The sequence below is a fragment of the Sorex fumeus genome, unplaced genomic scaffold (genome assembly GCF_029834395.1).
Source record: "Sorex fumeus unplaced genomic scaffold, SorFum_2.1 ptg000006l, whole genome shotgun sequence".
Taxonomy (NCBI): domain Eukaryota; kingdom Metazoa; phylum Chordata; class Mammalia; order Eulipotyphla; family Soricidae; genus Sorex; species Sorex fumeus.
This window is the reverse complement of record NW_026606063.1, coordinates 25,780,477-25,806,938: the sequence shown is the minus strand read 5'-3', so window position 1 is coordinate 25,806,938 and position 26,462 is coordinate 25,780,477. Positions and strand designations below refer to the sequence as shown.

General features: G+C 51.9%; 1 protein-coding gene and 1 pseudogene across 2 annotated transcripts in view; one reads left to right on the top strand and one right to left on the bottom strand.

Annotated features, from left to right (window-relative positions):
• The window catches only part of GREB1 (growth regulating estrogen receptor binding 1), a 154,805-nt gene that overhangs the window by 77,146 nt on the left and 51,197 nt on the right, over positions 1-26,462 (top strand). For both annotated transcript variants that reach the window (XM_056128477.1, XM_056128469.1), the window contains exons 2-9: positions 3,138-3,294; positions 9,346-9,465; positions 12,286-12,462; positions 18,243-18,425; positions 19,165-19,308; positions 22,296-22,430; positions 25,252-25,365; positions 25,824-25,967. In XM_056128477.1, the coding sequence (XP_055984452.1) occupies positions 3,138-3,294; positions 9,346-9,465; positions 12,286-12,462; positions 18,243-18,425; positions 19,165-19,308; positions 22,296-22,430; positions 25,252-25,365; positions 25,824-25,967 (1,174 nt within the window). The remainder of the gene's footprint in view (positions 1-3,137; positions 3,295-9,345; positions 9,466-12,285; positions 12,463-18,242; positions 18,426-19,164; positions 19,309-22,295; positions 22,431-25,251; positions 25,366-25,823; positions 25,968-26,462) is intronic.
• LOC130036638 (40S ribosomal protein S24-like) lies at positions 20,691-21,098 on the bottom strand (annotated as a pseudogene).

Genomic DNA, 26,462 nt, shown 5'->3' with positions numbered 1-26,462 from the left:
CGAAGTGGGCTTGACCTAAAGCCTCTCTCTGTGTGCCTTAAGCTCCCTGGATGGAGATCCTATGGAAATAAGAGGCACGTGTGATGTTCTTAATTGGGGGCTGCTTTCACTCGGAACAGAAAATCATACAAGTGTCCCCAAATGTGGCCTGTCACCCCTCATGCACGTATTGAAGTGGACGGCAGGTCAAGAGAAAAGAAGGTTAGACGAGAGGATCTGCAGCCCCTTTGGGTGCAGCTATTAGGGGCCTGCAGCCCTGACCTCTGTCTTTCAGGAGCCCTTTTCTTTTTTGTTGGGGCTAATGCCTGAGGCCTCCTCGCAGCTCATTTCCCCAGGCTCTGCACAGGCAGAAGCTGACCAAAGGGCCTGGTGGTCAGGAGTTATTGCTGCAGGCAGAAAGGGCTTAATAGTTTCCATTTACTTTTGGTTGGGAGAGGAAAGGCTGGCTCTTCTTTACAATAGTGGCAGAAAATCAGCGTGATCACAGCCTCATTCTTACTTCAGAAGGGAAGCCAGAGCTCCAAAGGTGCCCATGGCCCTTGTGGAAATTGCTCTGCTGGGGCTGGAGCGATAGCACAGCAGGTAGGGCGTTTGCCTTGCACGCGGAGGACCTGGGTTCGATTTCCAGCATCCCAAATATTCTTCCAAGCCCCGCCAGGAGTAATTCCTGAGTGCACAAGCCAGGAGTGACCCCTATGCACCCCCTCCCAAAAAAAGAAATTGCTCTGCCACCGTTATCACAGGGACGGGGGCATGTCAAGGAAGTGCCCTCATCTTCCCTCCAAGGAAGGAAACCAAGATTGCAACCTGAGTGTGGGAGTGTGTCTGTACAACAGCTGCCGGCCTGGGTTGACTGTTGTCATGCTGGTATCTTGGGCTGTGATTATTTTGTATTTCTCTCCTACTGCTTTATCAAGTCCTGTGGTGTTAGTTGATGAGAAATAAAAATCTAGAAGGAATAATCTCTCTCCTTTCGTTCCTAAAAGTGTTGGCTCTGTTCCTTTCTCATGCCTTTGGAATGTTGTAAAAATCCTATAGGTCTTTGTCGAAAAGAAAACCCTCACAAATGTACAAAGTCGTTCTTAAGACCCATAGTTATGATTACAGTCCAAGAAAAGCAGAGATTTGAATAAGGCTGTCTCTGCTTCCCCAATGTCTTGACTTTCAAAATTAACATTTACTCCTGGATAAGGACTAAATCAAAGGCGGAATAGGAAAAGAGAAAATAATCTGTGTTAAAAAAATTGATAAGAACATTTTATACTGAACCTCTGCATGCTGTAGCACAAGACCTACCTAAAGGAAAATGTGAAGTTCTGAGCAAAAAGAATCCAATTTAATGAAATTTAGAAAATAAATGGAAAGGATTCAGAAGGAATATAAGTTCATTGTCTGTTCTTGGGACTACATATAGACATTTAGCCAGGAGTCTGATCCAAGAGAACTATCTAAGCAAATATCTCTTCCTTTATCAAAGTATGATACACTCTTTTAAAAGTTCTTCAAGAATATTTGTAAAAAACCTGGATGAAGTGCTTATATGAAATCAAAAGAGAATTTAAAAAATTGTATCCAAGAGTGATTACATCCTCTAAAAATAGCCTCCACATCGACTCCTATCTCCAAAGTTCTAAGGGAATTCAGTCCGGAAGGTTCTATCAGAATTTTCCACTGGGATGATACAAAGATGAACCTTGGAGATACTCTGTACAATGCAAGAAGCCACAAAAAGACCACGTGTCACTTGATTCTGTTACTTAGGAAACGTCCAGAATAGGCAAAGCTAGAGACAGAGAAATTAGTGGTTACCTGGGGCAGGAGGATTGTGGAATTGGGGAACAGGAGCTGAAGGTGTCTTTTTGGAGTGATGGGAATGTTGTAAAATGATTTGTGTGGTGGTTGCTCCACAGTGAATGAAACTTCCAGGCTCGTACACTCCATGGGTGAACGTTATCGTGTGAGTTATTGCTTACTCAAGCTGCTACCAAAAAACCACAGTGGCAGTCTTGCGGGTGGGGTGGGGAGGGAGAGGAATAGAAATATCGGGGCCATTCCTCTTGCCTTCACCCTCTGTGATTTCCTGATTTTCCAGATGTCCTTCTGCATCCTTGCATAATGGAAACAAACAAGCGAAAGCTTTAAAGAAACAGTATTCCTAATAGCCTTTGAGGAGAAAAGTCTATGATGGGAAATTGACTTTTCTACCTTTGAGAGGATGAAGAGGTGGGGGTGTGATGCGCGGGTGGAGGGTGGGTGAGGGGCCTGAGTCCTGCAATCCTAAACTCAGAACTGATTGTCAGGGATCCCTGAATTACCAGCATTGGCACACACGGAGTGGTGCAGGGCTGCTCTGTTCTAGGGAAATAAAAAATCGTGTGTGTGTCTGTGTGTCTGTGTGTCTGTGTGTGTGACTGTGTGTGTGACTGTGTGTCTCTGTGTGTCTCTGTATGTCTCTGTGTGTCTCTGTGTCTCTGTGTATGCATGTCTGTGTGTATGTGTCTGTGTGTGTGTCTGTGTGCGTGTCTCCGTGTGTGTGTCTGTGTGCGTGTCTCAGCGTGTGTATCTCAGTGTGTGTCTCTGTATGTGTGTCTGTGTGCATGCCTGTGTCTGTGTGTGTATCTCTGTGTGTGCGTGTCTGTGTGTGTATGTCTGTGTGTGTCTCTGTATGTGTGTCTGTGTGTGCATGCCTGTGTCTGTGTGTCTGTGTGCGTGTCTGTGTGTATCTGTGTGTGTCTGTGTGCGTGTCTGTGTGTATCTGTGTGTGCGTGTCTGTGTGTGTATCTCCGTGTGTCTCTGTATGTGTGTCTGTGTATGCATGCCAGTGACTGTGTGTGTCTGTGTTTGTGTGTGTAATCTGGGGATGACTAGGCTGATTTCTAGTACAATATTCCAGGAGGTACGAGACTCTGCTCCCTGAGAGCTAAATTAGACAAAGCTGTTACTTATATAACTTCCTGCAATTGATGGGCTGTGTAGCTGCCGCCCAGAGCTGCTGCCTCCACTCTGGGGAGCGCAGGAACGGGCAGTCGTTCCGCCCGCCTCCTGGCAAGTTCACCTTCTACCTCTGGGTTTCCTGCCTGGGGCTCTCTCTGTAACGGCCTCTTTTGGAACAGAGGGCTCCGGCTTCTCTCTTGAAGATGGGAAACTCCTACGCTGGACAGCTGAAGACGACGCGCTTTGAAGAGGTGCTGCACAATTCCATCGAGGCTTCCCTGCGCTCCAACAGCCTGGTGCCCAGGCCAGTCTTCTCCCAGCTGTACCTGGAGGCCGAGCAGCAGCTCTCGGCCCTGGAAGGTAGGCAGTGCTCGGGGCTGTGGTCTGGGCTGCCGTGAGTGAGAGCAGCCTGCACGGGAACTCCCTCCTTTGCTTTCTGCCCCTGGACTCAAGGGGACGAGAATCAGGATTAGAAGACAGTTGCACAAACATTCTCCCCTGGGCTCAAGTGAAAATAAGTTTCAGCTGGAGAGTGGACAGGGATAAAATGATTTGTTGGAATAATGGGAGAAAGGAAGGAAAAAAGCACCGTATCGTTAGATGGGGTTGAATTGATCCTTCTGCTTTTATTCAAAGCTATGGTGTTTTCTTAAACATGTCTCTAAGATTTCTTTAACTATTTCAAAGATCTTTAACATTTCTTGAAAATTTCAAGTGTCTTTAAGATTTAACCTGCTTTTAGACACTCTATATATGTATTTTTGTTTATGTGTATTTATTTTATTTATGTTTTATATGTATATGCATATATATTTTTTTTTCTTTCTGTCCTGTGATTCATGGTAATATCTTTGTAAAATTTATGTAGTTTCTTTTTGCTTCTCTTAGCCTTTTGAATTTCATGTGTGCCAAGAATGAATGAGCAGATTTCCTTCCAGGTGGGAGAGCTTTAAGTGGACTTAGTTCTCCAGAGATAAAAGTGGGTGTGTGTCCCCATCCTCAGCTCGTATTTATAACGGTGCTGTATTTTTGTTGTTGTTTTTGGACTATACCCAGCAGTGCTGAAGGGTTCCTCCTGGTTCTGCACTCCTGACAGTGCTTGGGGGAACCCTATCAGATGCCGGGAATTGAGCCCGGGTCTGCTCTGTGTAGGGCAAGCGCCAATCCACTGGCCCCTAGGGAGGCTCCCAGGGAGGGGGCTGGTATATTTTATATAGCAGTATATTTTTCTGTTAAAAATAACTCCTGCCTTCATCGTATATGATAATTACTATTATGGGAGTTCTTGTCAGTTTTTTTTTCTTTTTTGAGGTGGTGGGAGGTTGTACCTAGCAGTGCTTGGAGATTCCCCCTGGCTCTGCACTCAGTGCTCAGCAGACAGAAGAGATGCTGGGGATTGAACACGGGTTGTCCACAGGCAAAGCAAGCACCTTACTTGCGGTCTGGCCCTCAGTTTGTTTTTGACTCGTTCATTACCTGATGAATGACAATGAATTAGAGGAAGAGGACAGAGCCCAAGGAGCTAGCTAAAGAGCTGCACCGCCTGCTTTCCGTGCTCCTGGCTCTGAGTTTGAACCCCAACAGCACTTCCGGTTAGTCCCCTGAGTACCTCTGGGTGTGACTCTGGTGGCCTGCTTGACTTGAGCAGCACCATATCTGAGCACTTGGGGCCCTTGAGCATTGCTTGGGAGCCCCCGGAAGAGGAATATCCGGCGTGCCAGGCCCTGTGCTGGTATCGTGTGCTGTATGCGTCAGCAGTTATGTGCACAGGTGACGGACTGGTCCTGGTGTGTGTCAGGTGGCTGTGGGGAGGGTGGGCTCCGGCGTGGCACAGAGGAAATGGGGTGCTGGGGTGAGAGCTGGTGATGACTTACTCTGGCCCAGAGGCATTCCTGTGTCACTGTCGAAAAACATCCTCATTGATTTAATCCCGCAAGTGGTGACAGCCTGGGAGCAAAAACCACTGGGCGTGACAGACACTGAATTGTGGCTAACACCAGGGATTGGGAAATCCAGGAATTTCCATGGCGTTCCCATCACAGGACCAGCGTCTGCTGCTGGCAAAGGAGCATGTGTTGAAGGATGATTTAGAGACCAGGCTTTTGGCTAAGAGGCCTGAGATGTAGGATGGCCGCGCTCTCTGCTGTGCTTTGTTTTGTTTGGGGGCCATCCGCTACCCAGCAGTGCTCGGGGCATATTCCTGCCTCTGTGCTCAGGAATCACTCCTGCTGGGGTTTGGGGGACCAAACCCAGGTTGGCCCTAGTAGACTATTTCCCTGGCCCCGTGCCTCAACGTCTTACTCTACCAAAACTCGTTGTTGCTTCTGAGAACACTAATGATCTTTACGTTGACCGATGATTTAACACATACGAATGAAGTCTTAGAATCTGCCAAAGGCAACCCCCGCCCCCAGCTGGTTTGTTTAAAATTGGGGAGATGATGAGTGCAGAAACTCAGCCTCAGTTTTGCCAGCTCTGTCACAACAAATAGTGGAAGATACGGGTTCCTTAGAGGTGGGATCCTTAAATCCCCCTGGGCGCCCCCCCCCCCCCCGTCAGTTTTTTCTCATGTTTCAGATCTCCATGGACGACTATCCCAGCCTCCTCCATGGATGACTATCCCAGCCTCTAATTGAAGGCTGCATCTGGAACGTTCTGACTCCTGGGAGACCTTTGACTGCCTGTGGACCTTGAGCTTGCGTTCAGGGGCAGCCGCGGGGACTGTCCCTCCCCTCCTCAGGGGTGATGGTGAAGATTCCCTGGAGGGGGCAGGGAGGGAGCTGGTTCAGCTGTCATGTCCGCATGAAAGCCGGAGCATACACTCTAGGATTTTCCTATTGGCCCAGCAGAAGGAATACAGAAATCCTCTGAAAAATCTGTTTTCTTAGCATGAGGAGAAGAGAGGAAGTGGCGGGTGGGAACTGTGTCCGGAGATTGGGGTGGGTTGGGGCGCAGGGCAGCTTACACTGAGCCCTCAACTTGAGCCCCCAGTGTCTACCTCATAAAGCAGGACCGGCTGATTGTACTTGCCGCTGCTTGTTTTGACTGCCTGTCTCTGCCAGGGTTCCTTATCTCATTGCTTGTTTCCTCAGACAATAACATTTAAGATTTTCATGACCCGGCTGCCAGTGTATTGATGCTGGCGTCTTTTCACATTCTCTAAATTTGTGAGGGTGATTCTCTGCTGGGCCCTTATCACATTGTTCTCCAAATAGGGGGATTTACCACCTCCTTCTAGAGAAAATGTCTTTTATGTGTGTGTTTTTTTTTAAAGACTAACAAATGGAAAAGGTGTTTTAAATTTTTATTCATTAAACAAGATAAGGGTCAGTTTCTATAATTCTAGCCACTTCTAATGTCACACTTTTTTTTTCTTTTTTGGCTTTTTGGGTCACACCCAACGATGCTTACGGTTACTCCTGGTTCTGCACTCAGGAATCACTCCTGGCGTTACTCGGAGGACCCTATGAGGATGCCGGGGATCAAACCCAGGTCGGCCGCATGCAAGGCAAAAAGCCCCACCTGCGGTGCTATCGCTCCAGTCCCATGTCACACAGTTTCAAGAAAAGAAACTTGAGTGGCCAGGGAGATGGAGAGCAGGTAGGGTTCTTGCCTTGCATGCGCTGACCCAGGTTCGACCGTGGGTACCACTTATGCCTCCCCAAGTCTGTCTAGGAGTGGTCCCTGAGCACAGAGCTCGGAGTGAGCCCAGTGCACCACTGGGTGTGGTCCAAGAACAAACCAAAAGAAATAAGAAAAACAGACTCCAAAAAGAAAACAAACTGAGTTAAAAACGTGAAAGGAAGGGCCTCCTGTGTGTGGGAACCCGCTGGTTGTGTCTGCGGCCATTGAAAGTTGCCGTCCTCAGGGAGCCCTTGGGAGCGGTATGGCTTTGCTCTCTAGCTCCTAGAAGTTTCCTCCTGCTTTGTGCCCGCAGATCCCATCAAAGGGGCTGGAATGTGTCAGGCAGACCTTTGACCTTTAATCCTTGCTTTCTTTGTGACTCCAATTTTGAGCTCTTTCTTGGCCTTTCTGAAGCTTCTGACCCTCTTTCATTCTTTCCGGGAGGCTGAGTTCTTGTTCTGGCCAGCAGAATCACCACCCGCCAGACAGACATTCCTGTGTGTGTACCCCCAGAGCTCCATGGGCACCCATTTTCTCTCCTTGTTTCCCTGCGAATTGGGGTGTTCAGCCTCGGCCCTCTGGTGTGGAGAGACAGTCTGGATCCCGCGGGCCCCCACTCCCTGGGTGGCCCAAGGACCGTTGGGGCCCCCTGGCTGTCTGCACCGCCTGGCTGGCGCCGGGTTCAGAGGTGACTCTACCTTCTGCTCAGACCCCTCCTGGCCAGCGTTTAATGGCAGGAAGGCGGCAGCTTAAGGAGGCTCAGACTTTATCTCCTGCTTCCTTTGTGTTCCTGCAGGGGTAATCTCCCTGCCGCCTCTGGGTCCTCAGGCCCCGGGAGGGGGACACAGGAATTCTTGCTACTCTCCTTGCTGCTGCTTTCCCGCTGAGGCCAGCTTGACATGTTTTGTTTTTCCTGCCTCTTTGGTGACCACTCTGAGGCGGTGCTCTGTCCCTGCATGGATTCCGTCCCACCTGGAATATTCTGCATAACTCGGCAGGCCCTGTTTTCCTCCCCAGGCAGTCACGGCTCGGTGAATTTGTCTGACCTGCTCATCGTAGGGGTTCACAGACCCGTGCCAGGGGAAACTGAAGTCACTTTCCGTGATCACGCAGACAGTGGCAGACCCCAGTAGGAAAACCTGAATTTCGCACTTCCTGTCCCATCTCTCCCATGATGAACCTAAAACCCCCTTCCCCACTTGGATACAGAAGGGTCAAGGAAGGTGGGAGAAGAATGGGCAACCAAGAAGGGAGTTCCAGGAGAGAATGATGGTGGAAATAGCTGGCTCCTAGCCCAGGCATTTCAGAGCCGTGTCTAGCCACCCTCGCGCTGCTTAATAAATGACAAGGCGGGAAAGGTTTTTACCCCAGATGTCTCACTTCAAAGAACTTAGAGCAAGAATGTTTCAACAGTGCTGAAGATTCATTGTTGGAGCCCCCCCACCCCCCGCCTCTTTTCTTTACCCAGCAAGGCTGGGTAAATAAGTTCTGCCCTGGTGCGTTTGGAGCAGCTGGCCAGGCTCTCCTGAGCACATCTGTCTGAGGCATCATGCTGGGTGCCTGGGTTCCAGAGGTGAATAGTAGCAGAAACAGGATCCTCTCGCTGATCCCAGTCTGGTGCCCCTGCCAGAGGCTCATTTCACTGCAGTGTCAGAAGACTCAGGCATCTCCATGGCTACATCCTGCCTCTCCTGGCCAGTTCCATCTTAGCTGTTACTCCTAAAACATGATTTTTTTCTTCTTGGGTCACACCCAGCGATGCACAGGGGTTACTCCTGGCTCTGCACTCAGAAATTACTCCTGGTGGTGCTCAGGGGACCATATGGAATGCTGGGAATTGATCCCAGCAAACACAAACACTGTTTGCAAGGCAAACACCCTATCTGCTGTGCTATCGCTTCAGCCCCTGATTCTACTTTTTAGAAAAGCTTCCTGGAGTCTTAGCCTGCGTGGCCCTATATTGAAAGGACTCTCTTCTCTGTCTGTCTGTCAGTCTGTCTGTCTGTCTGTCTGTCTGTCTCTCCCCCCTTATCTCTCTCTTCTCTCCTTATCTATCTCTCTCCTTCTCTCTCTCCTTCTCTTGCTCCTTATCTCTTTCTCTCCTTATCTCTCTCTCCTCTCTCCTTCCCTCTCTCTCTCTCCTCTCCTTCTCTCTCTTTCTCTCTCTTTCTGTGTATGTGACAGATCTGGGTGGACTTTGTATGCCTAGTAATGTGTATGTCTGTTCTGCCCTTCTGGATGGATAATGATGCAGGGGACCATCACTGTCACACCCACTGGGAACATCCTGGCTCTGCCACTTGGTAGCTTATCCAGGAGAGGGGACCTCAGTTTCCTCATTTGAAAATGGTCTGTACTAGGGGTCTTCAACTGCCACTCTTTATCCTGTGCTGGCCTGTGGGTGTAGAGCGGTTGGAAAGAACTGGTCTACCAACTGCCAGGCTGCTGGCGGCTGTATGCAGGACAGATTCCAGCTCGCAGGCATGTGAAGGCTGAAGAACGCTGGTGGTCATGGTCATTCCCAGATGCTCTAGGCAGTGAGTTCCAGTGCAGACAGGCACAGCTTCGGAGGGCGGCTGGGACAGGGGGTCATGACCTTGGGAAAGCTGTCCTGGCTCATGGCTGTCACCGAGGGGCTGGCTCGGGCATGCTGCTGGTGAGGAGGAATCCCTCGCTGTGTGCTGAGTGAGACGTCCGAGATTCCACGTTGGGATGCTATCTGGGAGCGGCTTCAGGTGAGCCGGGCCATCTTCCGCCTTACTCATCCCTGTCCTGCCTCTCGTCTAGGTGGCAGTCGCGTGGACAATGATGAAGACGGAGAGGAGGCAGAAGGGGGCCTGGGAGCCAACTGCGCTGCCAGCTGCTACCAGATGCAGCCAGCGCCCGAGGGGAGCTGTACCACGGATGGTGAGTCTGCTGGCCCAGCTCGGGCCCCAGCCCCAACCCCGTGGCCCAGGAGACACCTGGCTGTGAGCTGTGCCAGGGGGTGCTCTCTGGCACCAGAATCATGAGGAGCAGGGTGGCAACTGGGTCCCCTGATAATAGTCCTGGCCCTGCACTCGAACACTTGAGGACCTGCCACTTGAAGCCTCTCTGCGAGAAGGAAGTTCATTTGTGCTCAGCTGGAAGTGCCTCTAGTGAGTTCCAGATTCATGCTCGTTAGGATGTTCACCAAGCCCTGCTCTGGGAATAGGGAGACCAAAGACCCCCAAACGCAGTTTGATGGGGAGTCAGTAAGCCAGTGCAGGGTTGAATGGGAGCCCAGGAACGGCTCGTACCAGGGTAAGGGAGTTGGGGAAGGCTTCCGGGAAGAGGAGTTCCTTTTTCTGGGTTTTGGAGGATTGGTAGGAGTTTGCCAGGAGACTGGGAGAGGTTGGGAGAAGCTGAGGCATGGCAGATAGAGGAAGAGCAAGTGTAGCGGCATCAAGGAGTGAGAATACAGCCTACTGGGGAGTTGTTGGTCATCTGTTTATGTCAGGGGCTGCAGTGCTGGTACACCTGGCTTAGAAAAAGGATGCAGCTAGTAGTAAAAGAGTCTCTGTGGTCTGTGTGCCTGAACTTGGCCCCGAGCAGGTGTTCTGCAGGTATTGGAACCCAGCCTACTCTGGGAAAGGGAAAGCCAGTATAGTTGTTCTTCTGCAGGTGGGATCTAGTGTCCCAATGTATAATTCCCTCCTGATTAATAGCAAGAATGGAAGCTCAATCATAGTATTGCAGCAAAGAGCTTCTAAATACAGACAGTGATGGCGCTGACAGCTCAGGGCCTGTTTCCCGCTGTTCTTCTGAAGGAGGGTTGGGGCACCGGGCTTGAGACCTGCAGGCTGACCTTGACCTCAGGGAATGTGGTGGAACTCCCCACCCCCTTGGACAAGACTGTCCTCCCCTAGCCTGGAATGAAACCTGCGTCTCTCTGACCACTTCTCAGTAGCTTTCACTGAACACATTTCTTAAGCGCTCTCACGTTTCCTTATTTGGGAATTGGGGTCAGAAATCCTCCTCCAGGGTGACTGTGTGGGGTTTGGCAGCATATCCTCGCTAGGTGTCCAGCGTTGCCAGCTGCTCATCCGCTGCAGTGCACCTTCCGCTTCTGCTCGGGTGGGTGGGGGAAGCTGGAGGTAGTTGGGGTTGTCTGGTGACTGTGTCATTGGAGGAAGGGCTGTGAATTCTGCACCACACTTTCAGGCAAGGCTTCAGAGTCCTTGGGGTTCTCTCAAATCACTGCCTGAGTCCGTGACTAGTGTTGGGCAAAGCACAGGGACCCTCACCCAGAATGAACTCCTGAAAAGGTCTTAGCCAAAGAAATAGCTACCCCCTCCCCCAGATCATTTATTGATTAGGTCACATTACTTCTTTTTTATTTATTTTTTACTTGAAATCACAGTGAAATACACAGTTACAAGGTTGTTCATGATTGGGTTTCAGTCATACAACGTTCTAACACCTGTCCCTTCACCAGTGTATGTTTCCCACCACCATTGTCTCCAGTTTTCCTCCACTTCCCCTCCCCCATGATGGCAGGAACTTTTCTCTTCTCCCCTCCCTCTTTTGGGCATTATAGTTTGCCATACAGATACTGAAACATTATCATGCTTTACCTACTTTCAGCACTCAGTCCAGAGTGATCATTTTCAGCTATTATGTCATCTCCTAACTACCCTTCACCAACCCCCCCCAGCCCGCCCCCCCCCCACACTTCTGTCACTGTCCTCCCGTTGTTCATCAATTTGCTCAAGCGGGCCCAGTAACGTCTCCATTGGAGACTTTGTTGTTACTGTGTCTGGCATATCGAATACGTCACGGGGAGCTTGCCAGGCTCTGCCGTGCGGGCGAGATACTCTCAGTAGCTTGCCAGACTCTCCGAGAGGGGCGGAGGAATCGAACTCGGGTCGGCCATGTTGGCTGCGTGCAAGGCAAACGCCCTACCGCTGTGCTATCGCTCTAGCCCACACACACTTGGTTTTTTGTTTTTGTTTTTGTTTTTTTGCTTTTTGGGGTCACACCTGGCGATGTACAGGGGTTACTCCTGTCTTTGCACTCAGGGATTACTCCTGGTGGTGCTTGGGGGACCATATGGGATGCTGGGAATCAAACCCGGGTTGGCCCCGCATGCAAGACAAATGCCCTACCTGCTGTACTATTGCTCCAGCCCTGCCCCCCCTCCCCCCAACACACACACATGTGGCAAGCTTCCAAGCATTGACCAGTCCTTCTGGCACCTGTTTTCCCCAGCCGTGGATATCAGTCTCATACTATTTAAAATTAAGCATTAACACTAAACAAATTTAATAACTTAAAATCCAGAAGTTCCCAACAGGGAGAAAGTAAGTCTCCTCATACTGAGATATCTCCTCCATATTCTGCTCACCCAGGTCCCCTCCATTCCCCCTGGCAGTGACCAATGTTTCCATGCTCTCATGCTACTTGTTGTTCACCTATTCCTTACACGTAAGCATGAAATGCTGGGTAGGAAAAACATCAAATGACTCACAGCTCCACACAGCTTTATCTCACAGCTATTTCCCTGCGTTGCCATTCGGACATTCATGTGTCTTGTCCAGAGACACTAAAAGGTCTAGAAGCTCCGCGTGGCACCAGGCGTCTCTGTTTGCTGCCTTCTTTCCAGAATACCAGCGTTCCTTGGAGGGCTGGTCCTTGCCCGGGGTGGGATGTTTGCAGCCTGAACCCCACCGCAGGACTCTGCCTTTCACCTGTCTTCTTTCTCCCCAGGGTTCTGCCAGGCGGGCAAGGACCTGCGTCTTGTCTCCATTTCCAACGAGCCCATTGACGTCCCCGCAGGCTTCCTCCTGGTGGGGGCCAAGGCCCCCAGCCTGCCCGACCACCTCTTGGTCTGTGCCGTGGACAAGAGATTCCTGCCAGATGACAGCGGCCACAACGCTCTCCTCGGTAAGTGCTTCCTCTTCCTGCTTCATCCGTGCGTGCCTGGGACAGAGCCTTTTCCGTGGTCTGCCATACAGCCCCTCCGCCACCCTCCAGTGGACTCTCCCACGGTGGCAGGAAGTCCACCTTGCCTCCGCTCTTACACACCTGTCCTCTGCCAGAGGCCTGTTGTTTCGCATGAGTTTGGAGGAACATTTGTGTGTCAGCCCTTCCTAAATGCCTACCTGTCTCAGGAGCTGAGGTCCAGGCCCTGCCTCTGCGATATTCTCAGGTGTCATCAGGGAGAGGGAAGGTGCAGCTGGATGTGTGCTCTACTTCTGGAAGATTCTTTTTTTAATTTTTAAAATTTTTTTATTATTGAATCACCATGAGATACAGTTACAGGCTTTCATGTTTGAGTTTCAATTATACAATGATCAAATACCCATCCCTCCACCAGTACACATTCTCTACCACCTATGTCCCCAGTATACCCTGCCTTTCCAACCCTTCCCCTGCCTCCGTGGCAGGCAGTTACCCCCATACTCTCTCTAATTTTGGGAATTATGGTCTGCAGTACAGATACTGAGAGATTATCATGTTTGGTCCTTTATCTACTTTCAGCACACGTCTCCCATCACAAACGATTCCTCCAACCATCATTGACTTTAGCGATCCCTTCTCTATTCCAGCTACCTTCTCCCCGAGCTCATGAGGCAGGCTTCCAATTATGGGGCAATATTCTGGCCCTTGTGTCTACTGTCCTTGGGTGTCTGTCTCATATTATGTTAACTTCTGTACTTCTGAAAGATTCTTATCCCCAATAATGGCCAAGCATCCTCCTTCCTCTCTGTCCTTTGACTTACTCTCACTGTTTAAGAGGTAGTCATGACTTTAATAATTTGTGTGTTGGGGGTGTGGTAGCCATGGTTCCTCACCGTGCTTCAGGGGCCCCACCTGTCAGGTTTTAGCCCTCAGGACCAGTGGTTCAGTACAAGGATCCATTGTGAGGATGGGGTTCTGCTGGGTTCTGCATTGCAGGGCATTACCAGGGTCACCTTGCGGGGAGTGCTCAGAGCCTTCAGGGGGGTTGGGATGCCATAGTCTAGAGATTGGAGTAGCCCCTGGGTCCAGGAGGCGGTCATTAATTTCTCTTTGGCTCCTGAGATTTTTATTAAGATCTTTATTGTATTATTGGTTTGGACTCACACCCAGCAGTGCTTGGGGCTGAGTCCTGGCAGTGTTCAGGGGTCACTGCTAGAGGTGCTCAGGGAACCTTATATGGTGCTGGGGATCGAACCTAGGTTGGCGGCATGCAAGGCGAGCGCCCTGCTTGCTGCACTGTTTCTCTGGTCTTCAATTGCGCTCTTTCTGGGGAGACCCGTGGGCTTACGAGCGAGAATAAGCTCCGAGCGTTCGCTCTGGCAAAACTGTTCCCTCTCAGATTCGCTGTGCTTGGCCTGAACAAATCTTGCTTGGAGAGAGCGGGCTGATGGGGACTGGGCAAGTGTTTGATCTGGAGGGCTGGGCCTTGGCCTGAAATCCACTACTTTGTGACTGTAAAGAATTGCCAGGGCAGTAAATCAAGGCGGCGCTGTGTCCTGCAGTGTGGCGACGGGAATCTTTCAGCTCATTCACCACCAGCACCGTAATAGCTCCGGCTCCCCAGGCGGCGGGCGCAGAGGAAGTTGTAGCGTTGTTAATTGCTCGCCAAAAAGCCATTGGAAGGGGGTTAACAAGGGCCAGTTGGAAATCACGGATGCTTTCTTCTTCTTTTAAAATAACTTTATGCTCTCAGCTTGTACACTTCACACTGGCTCAGTTTCCTGCAATTAACCCCAAGGGCTGCGCAGGACAAGGTGGGCCCCGGGCCCTGGCAGAGGTTGGGACCCGGGGCTTTTTAGTGACCTATAAAATGGCAGCTGTGGAATATCTTGAGGCGAGGGACAGCTTTAACCTCCCCCTCTCTGGTGGTCCCCCTCACTTATGAAGAAGGGACTTTCAATCTAGTGACTTTGAATTTGTGGAGGGGTTTCGTCAGGGAAAGCTCCAAGGTCCTATTCTAGGTGTGTTTCTTGTCGAGGGGCTGGTTCTTCTTCACAGGCTGAGAGCTCAGACATGAGAGAAGCATCTAGCTGGAACCTTCCAGGCCGAGGTTCTGGCAGGGAAGTGCCTTCGTTTCATCCAGCGAGCGAGTGGTCTTGGCGATCATGCCTCGCTAAATCTGGGCTGGGTGGGAGTGGGCCTCCTTCTGGGAGAGCCGGACCCAGCCCTAACTCCACTTTTGCTCTGGTGGCCACTGGCCTGGTGCTTCGAGAAGGTCCGACCCTTCCCCAGGTGCTGGCTGCTTCTGGGAAGACGCAGGTGTCCGTTTCTGGAAACACAGACCCACCGGGTCTTGCCTTGCCCCTTTGTCGCTGGGAGACTGAGCTGCTCCCCTGGTCTTGCACGCTGGGAGGGGTCAGACTCTGCCCCTTCCCTTACACTCTCTTCCGCCAACCCCCCACACTGCTCTGCTTGTCTACAGGAGAGGAGGAGAGACCCCATGGACCCGCGCCCTTCCCAGCCCTCTGTCCCTTTCACCCCCCTCCACTCCTGCACCAGTCAGGGGGGTACCACCAGCAGTTGTCCACCGAGACTTCCTGAGGCTTTAGTAAGAATGTGTACTATGTAGCTGTTAGAAAAGACAAGTCATGAAATTTACATACAAGTGGTACTACATGGAAAGTATCATGTTAAGCGAAATGACTCAGAAAGAGAGGGATAGACATAGAAAGATTGCATTCATCTGGGGAACATAAAGTAACAAAAATAGGAGACTAACACCCAAGAACGGGCTGAGATTAGTACTGGGAATTTTGCTCCATGGCATGGAGGCCAGCCACACATGCTAGGGGGAAAGGGAGCTCAGATAGAGAAGGGAGCACCAAATAAAGGGTGTTGGGAGGATCCTCCCAGGATGGGAGAAGCATGCTGAAAGTAGACTATAGACCAAACATGATTGCCACTCAATGCCTCTTTTGCAAACCACAACACCCAATAGGAAAGAGAGAACAGAGGGGAATGCCCTGCCACAGAGGCAGGGTAGGATGGGGGGGTGGGGGTGGGAGGGATACTGGGATCCATGGTGGTGGGAAATGGGCACTGGTGGAGGGATGGGTACTCGATCATTGTATGACTGAAACCCAAGCACAAAAATTTTTAAGTCTACAACTGTACCTCATGGTGTCTCACTAATAAGAATTAAAAAAAAAAAAAAGAATGTGGATGATGCTGTGTGCGTGACACGGGGCCGGGCTTGGTTCTCAGGCTGGAATTGATGCATCACTTCCTTATCCACTTGGGACCATTACGTGGTTTCTTGGGCTCTTGGGCTTCTCCAAAGAGGGTCAGGCTGCCCTGATTCACTGGGGCTGTTGTGCTTCTTTCTTTCTTGGAGAGCAGAGGGGCACACCCAGTGATGCTCAGAACTCACCTGGCTCTGTGCCCGGGGATCACTCCTGATGGGCTCAGGGGACCCTGTGAGGTGTTGGGGGATCGAACCCGGGTCAATTGCGTGCAAGACAAGTGCCCAACCCACGATACTATCTCTGCAGCCCCCTGTTAGTGCCTCTTAATCTAAGTAGTGGCCCATCAGGCTAATGGTAAGTGGCAGGATGTTGTTCCCTGTCTCTTGGCGTGGTTCCCATTTGTCCCTCTAAACGCTGGGATTCAGACTCTGACATTTCTCTGCTGTAGAGAGAAGGGTTCTGAAAGGCTAAACTAAGCCGTACCTGCCCTGTGTCTAGACAGGGCGTTTCTTAGGCCACTGAAGAACATTAGATTTGTTTGCAGAAGACCCGTGAATTAGTAGCTCTCTGTGGCGCAGTGTCTATTTTCTCCTTGGAGAGGGTTTGAGCCTTCACTGATGGTTTTTCCTTTCCTTTCCTTTCCTTTCCTTTCCTTTCCTTTTCTTTTCTTTTTATTTAAAATTTTTTATTTATTTTTTTATTAGTGAAACACCATGAGGTACAATTATAGACTTACAAATTTTTGTGCTTGGGTTTCAGTTATACAATGATCAAGTACCCATCCCTCCACCAGCACCCATCCTCCACCACCACGGGTCCTAGCATCCCTCTCACCCGCCGTCCCCCCATCCCACCCTGCCTCTGTGGCAGGGCATTCCCTTTTGTTCTCTCTCTCCTTTTGGGTCCTGTGGTTTGCAAGAGAGGCATTGAGTGGCAATCATGTTCGGTCTATAGTCTACTTTCAGCATGCTTCTCCCATCCTGGGAGGGTCCTCCCAACACCCTTTATTTGGTGCTTCCTTCTCTATCTGAGCTTCCTTTTCTTTTCTTTTACTTTCCTTTTCTTTCTTTTCCTCTGTCTCTCTGCTTCTGTCTCTTTCTCTGTCTCTCTGTCTCTTTCTCTGTCTCTCTGTCTCTGTCTCTCTCTCCCCCCCCCCCCCTCGTGCTAGCCAGTTGTCTTAGGAAGATTCTGGGTAGCAGCAGAGCTTACACACGGAGCTGCATGGCCTTGCAGCATAAGTCAGAACGACCTCTGTAAACTTGGCAGCCCCAAACCCGAAATCAGATAAATTAAAGTAGTCTCGGACTCAGGGTCGCCCCCCTCCCAGGGGCCTTGCTCCCTGGCAACCAGACACACTGGGAGAAAAACAAGTTCCGATGGCGGGGCAGGGCGTTGCAACAAGAATCCATGTCAGATAAAAGAGCCAAACCATCTGACCTTTAATCAGCAGTTGCAGGGCGTCGAGTTGAAATAGCCTTAATAGCTTGGCCAGGGCTTTTCAAACACGTCCTCTGGATTTTGGTAGTTTATGGGTCACAGGCGGTGGTTTGTGCTGCTGCTGCTACTTAGGCGGCCTGCCCGGAGCCTCACAGCTCAGGAGCCAGTGTCCACTCCCAGAGAGGCCCATTTTGGCCTCAGGCAGCAGCTCCCACGGGAACTCACATGCCTTATTGGTGTCTGTCCTGGCCACAGATGATGGGATTTTCTTCACTTCTAATCAGCCACACATGGGATCCATTTACTTGGATTCAGGCTCAAAGTCTGGAGTTTAGGGCGGGCTCCAGGGGGTCTGGCATCAGTGGTCTGATTGCTTTGCGATTCTGGAACTGGGCAGAGAATGGAAAGAGGGATAGGCAGTTACTGTACGTGTCTGTGCCGCGGAGACAGAGGAGCCCACCTTGCTCTGTAAAGTCTGTTTTATGTAGAGCCTTTAGGGATCTGTTTGTTTATTGCTTTACCACACTTGGCGATGCTCAGGGGTACTTCCGGCTCTATCTGTGCTTGAGGGTCACTCCTGGTGGTGCTTAGGGGACCAAGCAGTGCTCGGAAATGAAACCCTGGCCTCTTGCTTGCCAAACGTGTGCTCTGAGCCTTCATCTATTTCCTTGGCCCCTCTGAATATAGCTTTTAAAATCTTCTCCTAGGGCCGGAGCAGTAGCACAGCAGGTAGGGTGTTTGCCTTGCACACGGCCGACCCGGGTTCAGTCCCTGGCATCCATATGGTTCCCTGTGCATGGCCAGGAGTAATTCCTGAGTGCAGAGGCAGAAGTAACCCCTGAGCATCAGGTGTGACCCAAAAAAGCCAAAATAAAATACAATAAAATAAAATAAAATAAAATCTTCCCCTAAGCCATGCTAGTTTCATTCTTACGATGAGACCTTCCTGGCCCTCCTTGTGGCTGTCTTGACCCCTTGACCAGAACCCTTGCCCCGTGGAACCTTCTCGTTGGGTTCCAGGATCTGAGCTTGGGAGTAACCGAGGAGGACTCCGGATAAACTTGTTGTCTCCTCTTCCAGGTTTCTCTGGGAACTGTGTCGGCTGTGGGAAAAAGGGTTTCTGCTATTTCACTGAGTTCTCTAACCACATCAATCTGAAGCTCACCACCCAACCCAAGAAGCAGAAGCACCTGAAGTATTACCTGGTCCGCAATGCGCAGGGGACTCTTACCCAGGGCCCTCTCATATGCTGGAAAGGCTCAGGTGAGCTCAGCCTGACAGAAGGGTGTGTGTGTGGGTGTGTGTGGGTGTGTGTGTGTGTGTGTGTGATCCTGAGAAGACTCAGATGAGCTCAGCCCAACAGAGGGTGTGTGTGTGTGTGTGTGTGTGTGTGTGTATACTCATGCACAGATGCTCACCAGGCTCAGCAGTATGTGTGTGGGGGGGGTGGGTGAGTGAGTGTGAGTGTGTGTGTCTGTGTGTGTCTCATATTGGAAAGGCTCCAGTGATAGGTCAGCCTTACAGGGGTGTGTGTGTGTGCATGTGCATATGTGTGTGTGGGGGGGAGGGGGTGCTGAGAAGGCTCAGATGAGTTCAGCCCAACAGAGGGTGGGGGGTGTGTGTGTGTCTATATATACATGCACGCATGCCTAAAAGGCTTAATGTGTGCGTATGTGTGTATGTGTGTGTGTGTCTGTGTGTATAATATTGGAAAGGCTCCGGTGATAGGTCAGCCTTACAGGGGTGTGTCTATACGTGTGTGTGTGCATGCGTGTGCATGTGTGTACGTGTATGCATGCACATGTATGCATGTGCACAGTGTCAGCTCCACAGTAGATGTCAGGTCCAGCTCAGCTCAGCGCAGTGCAGCGGACACATCTCTGCCGCGTGGCTGTTGGTCACGCTTATCTGCATCGCTCTGCTCCTGGGGGTTAGACCCCAGGCGCGGGGACTGTGCTTGCCTTCTGGGCCCTGCAGCACTTTCCCTCTGTGTCTTCCCCAGAGTTCAGAACCCGGCAGGCCTCCAGCAGCGTGTGCCCCAGCAATCTCTTCCTGCCGCTGGAGAGCCCAGGGCCTCTAGCTGCCTTCTCCAACGAAGCCCCGGCTGGACTGAACCCCGGCGTCCCCATGGGAGCACAGCCGGCAGGTAAGGGGGCCGCAGAGCTCCAAGGGGCTCAGTCTCATCTCACCTAGAGCTCAGTAATATGGTGGCTCTCCCTGGACATCCGTGCGGATGCCACACTGCCCTGAGTCTCCTGTTAGGGGCACTTCATTTGAGCTCTGTGTTTTCTGAGGGTATTTGGGGAGTGCTCTCATGCAGTGCTCACAAGGGACCAGGGGCCGTTCCTGGCAACACTCAGCCAAGCTGGCCTGACAGTCCAATGCTCAGACCCTGGATATAAGGTGGTGTTTGCTCCCCCTTCCCCCTCAGTGCTGGGATTCTGGGGGCTCATACTTGCAATCTTGCACATGCAAAGTCTCACCTCTGAGCCCTGCTCCCCTCCATCCCCAGAGTGTCCTGCTTTTGATGTGCCCCTGATGGGTGTGGAAGGTGTCGGGATCCCTCCGCAGCCCCTGGCCCCTGATCTGCAGCATGGGGCTGGGACAGGTGCTCAGCCAGTGCCCGCACGGGGCAGGTTGGCACATAGAGTGCCACGACAGTGTCTTACAAGTCCCACCCCCTGCCTGTGATCAGCCTGTACTTTATTACACCCGTCTCCCTGGGTGGGAAACTGAGACTCCCGACCTTGTGCTTCCAGCCGGGTCCTGGGGAGTCCTGGCGCGATGGCCTGCCTGGTGTTCTGGCTCATGTGTCCGGGCACTTTGCCCCTGGGAGCAGGCGCCATCCACAGATGAGAGGGCGCCTTTCTCCCACCCTCGAGAAAGCCCTGCAATGGCCCCCAGCAGTCCCGGCTGTCAGCTCCAGCGTGGCCACCTCTGAGCTGAGCCATCTGGGGAGATGTGTTTGGACTCTTTCCTGTTTGCTCATGTGTGAAGCTGGAACAAGTCCTCCCAGCCTGATTTGTAGGACTCAGTACAATCACAGTGCTAGTGACCAGTAAGTGCTTTCGGCCCTCCGGGCTCCGACACTTGACGTCTTTCTAGTAGTTCAGGTCATCCCGACCCTGTGTATCTGCTTGAACGGAGGAGGACCTGCCGCAGAGGAAAGTGGAGGGCGTCCAGCAAGGTTGGAAGCTAGAGCTGGGCTCGGTCACTCGTCCGCCCACCTCCCCCCACCGGAAGTGTTTGTCCTGGTCCCTGCTCTGGAGTGCCTTCCACGGGCACATCTTCCAGGCTCCTGGCAGCGGGGGCATGGCAGCAGGTGGTGGGCCACAGGCGACCGAACCCACAGTGCTTAGAGATGTTCAGAGGTTCCGTGGCTGCTGGCAGCCTGACCTGGGTGACTGCACCGCCCCCCCCCAAGGATTTTTTTTTATTGTTTTAATTAAAATGTATTAATCTTCGTGAAAAAAATCTGCACAATCACCAGATAGTCTCTGCAGAATCTTTACTCTTCTGTTGTTCAATCTCCAGCTCTCAAACTTTTTGCCGGCGCCAACGTTGGTTGGCCTTGGCGATCCCCCTGACTTTCTTCATTCCGTTCTTGCGTTCCTTTCTCTGTTTGCATGAGGTCTTTTTCTTCTCATACAGACCATGTCTTGCCAGTCTGTGTTTGGGCTCGTCTTTCTTGGCGTGATCCAAAGAATCGTAAATCATGCCAAAGCCGGTTGTCTTGCTGCCACCAAAATGGGTTCTGAGGCCAAACACGAAAATGACATCTGGCGTGGTCTTGTACATTTTGGCAAGTTTCTCTCAGATTTCTGTCTTGGGTACCGTGGCCTTCCCAGGGTGAAGGACACCGATGACCATCTGCTTGTGCTGGAGCAGTCAGTTGGTCATGAACTTCCTGGTGTGGATGGTGACCATGTCATTCATGATGGCAGCGCGGCTGCGGGAGGCCAGCCCAGGGACTTTTCTGAGCATGTCTGAGATGAGCCTGCAGTCTGGAGGTGTGGGAAGGTGGAAGAGGGTGAGAGAGAGAGAGAGAGAGAGAGAGAGAGAGAGTGAGAGAGTGTTCTCTGCAGGTAGAATCAATGCACAGGGAGTGGTGCCTTCTGGTGGGCTCGTCAGTGGAAAGCTCGCTGCTAGCTTGTGAGAGTGGAAGAGAAGACACCGCTTGTTGCAGCCTCATTCTCTTTCCTTTCTCACTGAGTATGTGCGCATGCATGTGTATGCGTGCCTGCGTAAGTTCATGAATGCATGTGTGAGTGCATGAATACATACGTGGGTAGATGTGTGTGTGTGAATGGGTACATGAATGAGTGCCTGTGTGTATATGTGTGAGTGCATGTGCATGTGTATCTGTGCGTGTGCACATGTGCAAGTGCCTGTGTGTCTGTGTGTGTGCGCACATTCGTGAGTGCACATGTGTGTCAGGTGTGAGTACACGTGTATGCATGTCTGTGTGTACGGTGAGTACATGTGTATGCATATCTGCACATGTGTGAGTTGTGAGTACACGTGTGTGCACGTGTGCGTCTCATGTGCGTGTATGTGAGTGCACTGTGAGTGCATGTGTATGCGTGTATGTGCACGTGTGTGCACATTGTCTGAGTGCACATGTGTGAATGCATAGTGTGTGAGTGGACGTGCACCCAAGTGCGTGTGAATGTGTCTGCCTGAGTGTGCATGTGCATGCAAGTGCATGTGATCGTGGTTCTGTATATCTATGTGTGTGAGTGCGTGTGCACACAGGTGCTTGTGTGTGCTTCTGTGTATATCTGTATAAGTGTGTGCATGCATGTGCATGCATGTGAATGTGCTTCTGTGTGTGCGTGTGTGCATATGTGCAAGTGAGTGTGCTTCTGTGTGTGTGAGTATGCGTGTGCGTGTATGGGTGCATCGTGCACAAGTGTGCTGTGTGTTTGTGCGGTGTGCCTGTATACATATGAGCGTGCTTCTGTGTGAGTGCGTGTGCACACGTGCATGTGAGTGCTTCTTTGTGTGTGCGCATGTGTACATGTGTGCCTGTGAGTATACTTATGTGTGTGTCTGTGTGAGTGTGTGCACACAAGTGCATGTGTTCCCACCGTCCAGGGGTCCCAACTCTCCTTCCTCTCTGTCTGTTTCCAGGCCCGGCCTCCGACCACTCATCCCTGGCAGCCGCCGTGGGCCCAGCTGTTTTCAACGGCAGAGACTCCCCAAAGCAGCAGCAGCAGCAGCTGGTGAAGACCAGCCTGTCGGCCCTGCCGCGGCCCCCCGCCTTAGGTGCATGGCCCCTCCCCGGACCCCCAGCTCTGCGCCGGGCTCTGGTGCTGGGTTGGGTCACAGCTTTGGCTGCTGGGTAACGACGGGTGGGTGACGGAAGCAATGGACATGCCTGAGCCTTTCTGGGGTCACACATGTGGAGAGATAGATGGACAGAGTTGTAGAGGAGGGGGGCAGTATGTCCCAGAAGGAGCCTGAGCTTCAGGACCTGGTGGAAAGGAATTCCCACCCCAGGACTGTCTCGCTCTAGTCAGGGAACTTGACAAGTCAGAGCACATCTGGCTGCTCGTGCTGGGGCACCTTATTGCCTTCTGCATTGTCCCTGAGGTGGTCTGTCAGGGCTTCCTGGAGGAGGTGATGATGGGACTGCAACGTGGGAGTATTTGTTTGAGTCCCTACAGGACGAGGTGGGGTGGGGTGGTGAGGACTGGGTGAGAGGAGAGAGGCAGTGGATTTTTCCCAGTGCTGAGACCTGTACACGGTGGCCTTCGTCACCTGGAACAGCGGGAGTGACCAGTGTCTGAAGTTCCCCCCTGCGGTGAATGGATGTACGTTCCCTGGAGGGAACAGAGAACAAGGCGTGCTCAGATTTTTCTGGAGCCTTTCCCTGACCTCTTTTTCTGCTCCTGAGCTCAAGAGTTCAGCGCCTCCTGCCCAGGTCCCGCTGTTGCTCACACCCCAGGTCTGAGCTGTGTCCCCAGACGCCTGAGGCGTGTCCAAGGCCACGTGTGTGGATGCTCAACGGCCAGTTCCCGAGAGCCTGACCCCTGCCACTGGCCCTGGGCCCCAGCACCCAACAGCGCTGTCCTTTCTGCCCACTGTTGAAGTCTCTGGGCCGGCCCACGCCCAGCTGCTCTGCTCTGTGCTGGGACCAGCTGTAAGCATGCACTTCCCTGCCACAGGCAGGAGCACTTGGGGGCTCACTGGAGACAAGATGCCCCCTGCTGGGGAGGCTGAGAAGCGCCTGGGATCTTTTTTTGTTTGTTTGGGGGGGGGTTGGCGGGGGAGATCATATTATTTTATTTACATTTTTTTTTTAATGAATCACCATGAGGTACAGTTACAGACTTCCAGAGTTTTGTACTTATGTTTCAATCATATAATGATTGAGTACCCATCCCTCCACCAGTGCCCATTTTCCACCACCAATGATCCCAGTATCCCTCCCGCCACCCCCACCTCTTTCCACCCCACCTGCCTCTGTGGTAGTGCCTGGGATCTTGTGGGCTGTTCCATGCAGGGACTCATCACTTCCTGTCATGACCCACTCGGGGTAAAGAATGGTCTTACCCCAGAGGCCAGACAGTGGCCCACAGGGACAGCTTCCAGTGACATCCTCGGGGGAGCTTAGTGCCCGCCTTAGGGACAGGGTTAGTAGTGATTGTGCAATGTGGATTTTAGAGGTGCTGGCCTCTGAGTCTTGGCATGGTGCTGCCATGGGCACTGCGGGGCCCCAGGATGTGGTCAGCATGGAGAGGACAGCTGTCCTCTGCGAGCTGCGGGGGTCGGGGGGTGGAGCAGTGTCACTGGAAAGCTGTTTGGGAAGGAAGTCTTTCCTTGTCTTAATTGTCATTTTCAAGCCATCCTAGGAAGAGGCAGGCAGTGCTGGATTCCTTTCCAGGAGTTCTGATGCAGTAACTCTCAAAGCGCCTCCCGCTCGGGTAGAAGCATCCTGGGCTCCGCACACCAGCGCCTTCTTTACTCCTTCCCTAGAGATGTGTTTCCAGCGGGGATCGGACAGTTTTAACCAGCCCTTGGCTGGTTCACTCTGGCTCCTTCTCAACCCAAGGAAATGTTCTCAACAGTTGGCTCCCAGCCCTGGTTGTGCTTTAGACTCCCCAGAGAGCTCAAGGGTCCTCAGAATTCCCGAGTTTCATCCAGATACTGGGATTATGGGTTTGGTTTTTTTTTTCCATACCCTGTGATGCTCAGGGTTTTTTTTTTCCCTGGGTCTGCACTCAGGAATTACCTCCTGGTGGTGCTCAGGGGACCACATGGCAAGTCGAGGCAAGCGACTACCTGCTGTATTACCGCTCTGGTTCTGTGTTTCCGTGAGGCGAGGGTACATCCAGGCACAGAGCGTTTTGACCGTTTCCCAAAAGTGTTGGATGGGCTGCCAGGTTTGAACGTGTCCCTTGCAATGCAGGAGGCACTTGAGTCAGATTGATCAATCAAATTCACTAGCCAGTTCTAGTGAATCACTCACGAGGCTAGTCGGGTTCAGTGTTCTCTTGAGTGGGCCGGAATGATTTGTGAGCAGCAGTGGGCACCGGCTGCTGTTCCCCCGGGTCCTTTTTAGTGTGAAGTGAGCGTTTGCAAGCTCTGCTGGGGAGAGGCGCAGGGTGGATCCATACTGCCCCCAAGCGGTGAGATGTAGTGGTGGTCCGAGGGTGCCGTGAGTATTGGGATACAGACTCTCTCCTCCTGACCTGTACTGGAGTGTGTAGCTCACAGATTGTTGTTGGTGGTGGTGGTGGTGGGGTAATGTGGGCCTGGTAGCTGCCAGGCTCTGTCCTAGGCACTGCACCAGTGCTTTCTATATAAATATACTTTCAAGTCCCGATTTGGTCTCCTTTCACTGGAGGTTTTATGAGCTCACTGTGAAGAGGAAGGCCCTAAGAGGGCTGCATGCCTTTGGAACGAAGCATTCACTAACACAGCAGGATATGTCTTTATGCCTGATACGTCACCAGATGCCCAAACGCAGTGCAAACCTATGATCTTTGTGCTTTCCCCAATTCAATGTCCTGCAAACCGGGGCCAAGTGTTTGGGATTCTTGTTCCCTGATGACATCCTAATTCGTATCTGCGTGTCATCTAGGGATCTCCCCCACCTCCGGCCCCCCTAAAAAACGCCACAAAGGGTGGTCTCCAGAATCTCCATCAGCTCCAGATGGTAGTTATCCCCAAGGCGGGGGCAACAGAGCCAAGTATGGTAAGTGACAACAGCTTTGCCCAAAATCATCTTGCTATGGGTTAGTGGTGGTGATGGTGGTGTGTGTGTGTGTGTGTGTGTGTGTGTGTGTGTGTGTGTGTGTGAGAAAGAGAGAGAGAGAGAGAGAGAGAGAGAGAGGATATGTTGTGTGTATGTGTGCTTTTATGAGGCATCAATAAGGAAGTTCTAGAGAGCCGATGTTGTCAGAATAAAATAATCTTTCTCCTGTTTCGTGCCAGGGTTGGACTATTGAAGAGATGGCAGTGGGATTGTTGGCAGGGAAGTGTGGGCTGAAAGTCCTTAAACTGCTGTGGCTTCAGGGACTGTGGCTTCCGGGGTGCGGGTGTTTCATAAAGGGGCAGGGACCTTGCGGCTTGGCAGGCCCTCCTGAGCTCGGGTCAACTGAGACGGAGGCCTGGTTTGATGCTCTCCTAACTCCTGGCATGCTCCCCCCCTAGAGAGCACAGGCGTGTCCTGCGTGCCCCAGGTCGGCTTGGCGGGACCAGCCTCTGTCAGCTTCCCGGTGGTGGCCTCTGGCGAACCAGTGTCCGTCCCTGACAACTTGCTGAAAATCTGCAAGGCCAAGCCAGTGATCTTCAAAGGCAAGTAGCATTGCTTGGAGACGACTTCCCGGGTTCGGTCCCCAGAGCTCCCCTAGAGTTGTAGGGCCTGCCTCAGTTTCCCACAACTTGTCCAAGTGGAAACACTTCCTTCCAGGACCTCGTTGGCTTCTGTTCTTTCATTCATCCCTTCACGCCACCTTGCTGAGCTCCTGCTGCTGTAACAGTCCAGATCTTGACCCTTGGGATCAGGAGGTGAATGCGCCTCAGTTTCCAGGAGTCATGGCTGGGGGTGTCCTGTCATCTCTTTGCTCCAGGCTGCTTCCATTACAATTAGTATTGGGGCCACACTCCGTGGTGCTTGGGGGACCAATTGGTGCCCGCAGTTGACCTTGGGCCTCCTCCATGGAAAGTCTGTGGAGGAGATCCAGCCCCCTGAGCTCTTGCTAGGACCTTTCTCGAATGTTTTCATTTTGGGGAAGTGGGCTCACCCCATGGTGTTCAGGGCTTATTCTTGAGTCTGCTCTCTGGGTTCAC